Source organism: Rhopalosiphum maidis, chromosome 1 (assembly GCF_003676215.2).
Source record: "Rhopalosiphum maidis isolate BTI-1 chromosome 1, ASM367621v3, whole genome shotgun sequence".
In the NCBI taxonomy this organism is placed as follows: Eukaryota; Metazoa; Arthropoda; class Insecta; order Hemiptera; family Aphididae; genus Rhopalosiphum; species Rhopalosiphum maidis.
In genome coordinates, this window is record NC_040877.1 from 54,190,500 (window position 1) to 54,197,295 (window position 6,796).

General features: G+C 24.6%; 1 protein-coding gene across 1 annotated transcript; it reads right to left on the reverse strand.

Moving 5' to 3' along the window:
- Positions 1–3,484: 3,484 nt before the first annotated feature.
- Positions 3,485–6,029, reverse strand: LOC113548292 (ribosome biogenesis protein NOP53). Its single transcript, XM_026949095.1, has 7 exons — positions 5,743–6,029; positions 5,478–5,636; positions 5,010–5,209; positions 4,558–4,868; positions 4,260–4,483; positions 3,905–4,171; positions 3,485–3,643 (listed from the first exon to the last, which is right to left on the reverse strand). The coding sequence occupies exons 1-7, from the start codon at positions 5,853–5,855 to the stop codon at positions 3,562–3,564; spliced, it is 1,356 nt and encodes a 451-aa protein (XP_026804896.1). The 5' UTR covers positions 5,856–6,029; the 3' UTR covers positions 3,485–3,561.
- Positions 6,030–6,796: the final 767 nt, after the last annotated feature.

Consider the following 6,796-nt stretch of genomic DNA (forward strand, 5'->3'; position numbering starts at 1 on the left):
ATTTAAAACATTGTTAATTACCTACAAGATTAAATTAAATTTTCGTGATTTATACTTGACAAATTAAAATTCAATTTTGTACTTATTTTTACTTTTGACTTCCCGAAGTACAAACTAGATTTACTTTCGTGCAATTAATGATATTGAAGCTCAAAATTTAAGCATTTTATTACTCCAAAAGATACCTTATAATTAATGCAAAATGATCTTTTACTTAACCAGGAAACTTTAAAAATATTTGTACTTTTTAACAGGGCGTGATAATTCCGTGTCTTGTATTTATGTTTTATCTCAGCTGGCTCTATCACAGTACCTATAGTGAAGTGTGAAGTCATTATAGTCAGTGGGTACTTTCCTATCATGTAATATTTAAACTTATTACCTTATATAATCCATGGCTTGCAATTTTTTGTTTTTATTTTGTAATATAACTAAAATCTATTTTACTACAAATTAGTGGCATAGATTTTCCCATTTTCGGTAGTTTTTAGTTCAGCTTGATTTCAGTTTTATTTTAAGTTCTTAAATATACTTGCTCGTAAATTTAAGGTTATAATAAGTTTATGCAGAAATAATATAATTACTCCTTCCGGTTCTGAATTAAATTAAACACAGTCAGAGTGAATTAGTTTATTTATCTGATTGTGAGTAACTATAGTGCTTATACATAATATATATTGCTAGTTTGATTTGAATTATGTATTTATGTGTTCTTAATTAATTCAAAAATAATATTCAAAGATCTAAACGTTGGATAATGTCATATTTAAAAACATTTTATAATTAATATTATTAATATTAATCGACAAAATTGAAAAATTAAATATATGATATAATATTTATACATGGTAGCTATCATTTACTATAATATACATACATACGTATATAAACTTGAATATATAGAGAGAGAAAGTGTTTAGCTCTAATAAATTTTAATAACTTTTTGTTTTTAAAAAATTATTTTAAAATTAAAAGAAATTAATGAATTATGGATATAATCATATAATAATAAAATCTTTAAACAAGGTCCTAATTCCGATTTCCGCGGCAATTTTCATTCGTGGACTTGTACACAAATATATAATACTTTATTACTTTACATAAATAATCTACATTTTTAACAAAATATAATATACAACATATACGATATACATAAGATATAGGAATTTAACTATGATATTTTAAAAACATTATGTATTCCATAAATTAAGGACATAGATATTTAAAATGTTGGCATTAATATTTTATAGCAAAGCCTCAAGGAGGGAATATTCAATTTTAAATAATTACAAATTATAAATTTATAAAAGTAAAAACAAACCATAGAGTTGTATTTTATATGAATTTTGTCAAAAAATTATAATTCATTTTATATGTTTTTACTTTTACATCATGTCACCACCATTTGTAATAATGCCAGTGATAAATACATTTAATTTTAATGTCTCTATTTTAGATTCTAAGCAAAATATACATTTTTTGAATATAGAGTTCGATAATGTTGTCGCCTTTCCAAATTTTCTAACAGAAGAAAATGCTCATTTTATACTTATAGGTATTTATGGCGTTTTGGTCAAGACAATTATAAAAAAATGTGATGATAAAATTATTTTTTTAGCTAGGTAAGTCGTAAGTACCTATATTACGTATATACAATTAATTTCATTATTGTCACTTCAATCGATATTTGATGGTGTGGTTCACGGAATTTCTGTATAAACCGACAATTTTCAATTATAAGTCGAGGTAAGTACCTAATTTCATCAATACCTATTATTCACAACAGGATTCTTTTAAAAATGACGCTTCATCGATACCACGTATGACGTAAGTATATACAATATTGTATTATATATATTTATATTAGGTATTTAGGTAGTACCTATGGAACCTACGTTACAAATAAGCGTGCGAAGACATTGTTGACAGATTATAATCAATATAATGCGCAAGTATTCAAACATAAACTTAAACTTTGTCACTACCATTAGGAGATACTTACATACAAAGATGTATAACCAACTCATACTTATACTACCTACTTACCTACCGGATTTGCATATTTACAATTAGGTATGTATAATTTTATATAATATGAATTTAAATTATATTAAACAATAAATAATTGTTTAATTTATAATTTTCAGCATATGATCAATATTTCTACGAACAACTTATTTTATGATATTTGACTTGAGAATTGACATTTTGAAAGCTAATCAATTTATTGATTTAACATCATATACATATAATACTCCAATACTCGCTATAAAAAATGTTCTAAGGGTAATCTATATAACTATATAAGTATCTACAATATGCATAGGTAACCGTCATCGCAATTTGACAGAAATGTATTTACGAGAATAAACATAGCCGGTTTAAACGCAATGCCATGTCCAATGATATATTATGCATATACTTACTACTTTTATTGGAAAATGAAGACTATATTAGTACAAATAAATAACAAGAACCTAAAAACTATCTAATCAACTTGTCAACACAATATTAACAATATGCTGTGAACAACTAAATTATATGTGGTCTTAAATAATTATGGCTTTGTTAATTTTTTGAATTGTAAAGACTAAAGGTACCTTAACATTTCTACAATTATTAAATAAATTATTTTCATGCCTAGAGGGGATGGACCTATTTAAACTGTACAGGGGTGATTATCCTATTAATATTTGCTTAAAATGTATCAAAGGACATAACTAGGGAAGTAGAGCACTTAGTTTGAAGTATTTTAAGGATATTTAAAATAAAAAGACTAAAGAGTAAAAATACTAAAATTTTGGTAAGAATCTAACAATTTGTTACTATATAATAATGTTTATCATGATTCATAGGTGATTTATTTAATTTTAATTAACACAGTATTAGTACTGGGTTTGTTGTGCTATTTAAAATTAGGGTGTACATTGTACATTTTTTGAAGGTTCATCGTATGCAATCAGTTTCCAAACTATAAAAAAATCATAAATATTAGTTTAGACTATTTTGAGATAATTTAAAATTATGTGACAGATCTGATCATTTCCCATTATCAGGGGTAAATGAAAAAAATCAAAAAAATCCAGTATATATATAAATATTATAGAATATAGAGCTGGTAATTAAGATAATAGGATAATTAGTTCATAAATTAATTAATGTCTTATAAACTTTTAATACATATAATTCAAACAAACTTAAGTACAAGTATTATGCTCTGTATTATTTTCCTAATCATTTATATCATTTTATATCACCTCGAAAATAGTTGAAATTCATATATTCTAGCTTGGATAGGTAAAACACACATAATACAGTAGTCATCATTTAATTTTTTCATTAGATAATCTAGACAAAGTTCTTAGGAAACACATAGCGACAAGGTTTACTTTAAATAAAAATCAGTAATATTTTGAAAACCTTTATTAGTAATTATAATCAATATATTTAAATATAATAATTATGAAAGCAAGGTTTTAACTTTCAATATAATAATAATGAATAATGAATTATGACGCCAAAATTATGTTATTATTTCTACATCAATAATTAATCATTAAATTAAACACTATACTTTGCCAACATGTCTGGTGTAACTTTAAAAGCAGGATCCATAAATGCTTGTACCTTTTTCTTATTAATCCTAAAAAAAAAAATAATAATAATAAATAAATATTATATGTTATAATATTATAATATAATAAATAATATTAACAATTGATAACTTTTTAATGTTAGCAACAATCACTTAACATTTAATGAATCAATAGTGAGCTAACAGTCCTTTAAATATGATTTAGTGGCCATGATTGGTCCATTAAATTTTTATATATACATAAAACAATTTTTCATGTAACACTTAATACATTTTTATTTTTAATACTAAATAAGTTTGTTAACTTACTTAAGTTGTTTTTTCCCAACAGACAATATATTACGCTTTTGTAAACTTTCAAAACAGTCTTTGAATATATTTCCTTGAGGTTCTGTTTCCCTTAGAGTACCTTTTAAATCTTTTGGTAATGCAAAAGCATCTAGTGACTCTGTAAATTTGTTTGTTCCTAGACGCCTGGTGCTAACATTATTTATTTGTCTCTTTTGTAATCTTTTAAGTTTCTTTTTATTAGTTGTATTTTCTAATTCATCTAATTCTTCGTTAATATAACGCAATCTAAAAATAATTATATTTAAAGTAGTATTATTCAACAATTTATCAATTTTAATACATATATTTATAGATGTGTAATTGAAGAATCTACCTATAAAGATCTGAAACTTTCTTCTTTTCAATTTTAGCGTTCATACGTTGTCTTTCTTCATTACGTAATCGTCTCTGGATTTTACGTTTTTTAGTGGTCTTTTGATTATCTCTTGTAGTTGGTGGATTAATAGCTTTAAATTCAGAAGTATCTTCAGTTACTTCTTTAACTGAGTTATCTGTAAAGCCAGGTAAACCTTCAGTTAGTTCTTCAATTATCATTTGCTAAAAAAAATCAAAAAATTAGTACAGTTATACTATTTAAATATTAAAATATTAATTTTGCAAAGTAAAATTACTTCATGTTTATCTTTAGAAACTTGCTTGAATAAATTTCGTGTAACTCTATTGATATGAGCTTCATGCTTTATAAGCTCCGTTTCTTTTTCAGCAATATTAGTCAATAATGAAACATGATCCTCGATTGTGGGATTGTACGAAAGACCAGGGTGTGGACATTTCATATCTTCAACACTGCATGTACTTTGACTTGGATGGGACATTTTTTTATTACTTAATTTTGGAAGAACTTTAGCGTTATGGTTTAATACTTCACTTGGCAACCATTTAATAACATTTTTTATGAGTTTGTCTTTTCTTTGTCCTGGTTCTATTTAATAACAAAAATACAAAATTATCACTAATTAGAAATTTATAGAAATAACCGAAAATTATAAAAATTATACTTTTACATTATTAAAATGCTTTAACAAGTTATATAATTCAAATTTGTTTTATATGATATACATACCTCTATAACTTGTCCATAAATCCTTATCAAAGACATCTTTTGATGAATTTTCTTTTAGTTGTAATGTTTTAACTTTAGACTTTAAAATTTTATTTAATTCTTTTGCCTCTTTTTTCTTAACAATAGTTTTCCTTAGTGGTTTAATGTTCTTGTCAAAATCATCATCCTTTTTATTAATCTTTTTGTATTTTTTAACACTTCTAAATATGAAAAATTCAAAAAATTTCAAATCTAATATCATTATCTTAAAATTTAAGTAAAATACTAATAAAATTATTTTTCTTTCGATGAAAAATAATATAAATCAATTTATGTACGAAACAATGTTTAAATTATACATTGTTATCATTTAATAATTAAACTACATACATATTTAAATTAATTTCAAAAATAAGAATTTTTTCAGAACCATAAATAGTTTGATAAATAATAAGCTACAAGAACCTAAAATAATTTGAGCAAGTTTACCTTTGAGCAAGTGGTGGAATAGCAGATGTTGATTGTAAGCTTGATAGGCATTTCAAAGGTGCATTTAAAGATTTTTTCTTAGGCTTTAAAGATTTTTTTTTCTTTCCACTTGTATCAATATGAAACAACTCTTCATCTTTTTTTTTGCTGAATGGATCTCTTTATGAGAGAAATAAAATTAAAAATGATTTATGGGAATTTCACATTATATAATTTCAATAATATGGTATCGTTATAGATCCCTTTGCCCTTGGGTCTTACATACCCTATTCGTTCCTCGAGTCTTTTCTCATCTAGATACGTGTCAACATCAGTCACGTCAATTTTTCTTCGCCAATCTCGTTTCAATCTTCTTCCTCCTTTTTTTTTTGTTTTCATCGCTAATGTAGTCTTTAAATTTTAGTTAAAAAGTAATTAATAACTATGAGACTACAGACTAATGACTATATTAGAGTCTGTGATGAGTATGATACAGGTACTAGCTATTAAATATTAAGTATGAAACTGAAAACATGAACATTACACAGTGAACACGAGAACAAAATTCACGTGGTTTATCAACGATAAGTGATAATCACATTATCACTATAATATAATTTTTTCAGGTACCTCCTTTTTTTATTTCTAATCATGGAATACAAAATATTGTAATAGCCGTGTTGTGGCCTTAGATCATTATACATATTATGGTTGTGGCTGTCGTGGTAATTTTAGATCATAAAAGCTACATAATTGGCGACTTGTCGCTAACATGCACATCAAAATATTGAGCTGTGGGCCTGTGGCTCCATCCATTGTATATTTTTATATGATCTAAATTCTAAGGTTGTAATGGTGTGTGTAATAATTCACGAATGCTCGTTGTAATTCGTGATTTAAATGATATAATCATATCACATCATATTTATTATATTGGTATCATAGAATATTAATTATATTATATTTTATTCTGTATTACTAAATCTATTTATTATAATATATTATACAAAATAATTTATTTACCAAATTGTAATTACATATTAACTAATGCATGAAGACCGTCTTAAATGTTAATTGAATATTATTGAAAATTGGGGGCGCGTAAAATTTCATAAAATATTTTTTTAAACAATCTTCAAGAAATGAATACTTGTTTAGCCGTTTAGGTAACAAAAAAATATTATTGTTAAATCAACTAAAAATACTGAGGTCTGTATTGCTATTTACTAATTTAATATTAGTATAAGCTTAAAAAAATAAACATTAGATAAATTATTATGATAGTATAAGCACAGAATAAATGAAAATTTAATTTATTCTGTGATATTACCTTACATTTT

Excerpts from the sequence above, each read along its gene's own strand:
- LOC113548292 (XM_026949095.1), bottom strand. The coding sequence starts at position 5,855 with ATGAAAACAAAAAAAAAAGGAGGAAGAAGATTGAAACGAGATTGGCGA. Across the intron at positions 5,210-5,477 it reads ATTCCACCACTTGCTCAAAG|AAGTGTTAAAAAATACAAAA; the intron begins GTAAACTTGCTC and ends TTTCATATTTAG. Across the intron at positions 4,484-4,557 it reads TTTCTAAAGATAAACATGAA|CAAATGATAATTGAAGAACT; the intron begins GTAATTTTACTT and ends GATTTTTTTTAG.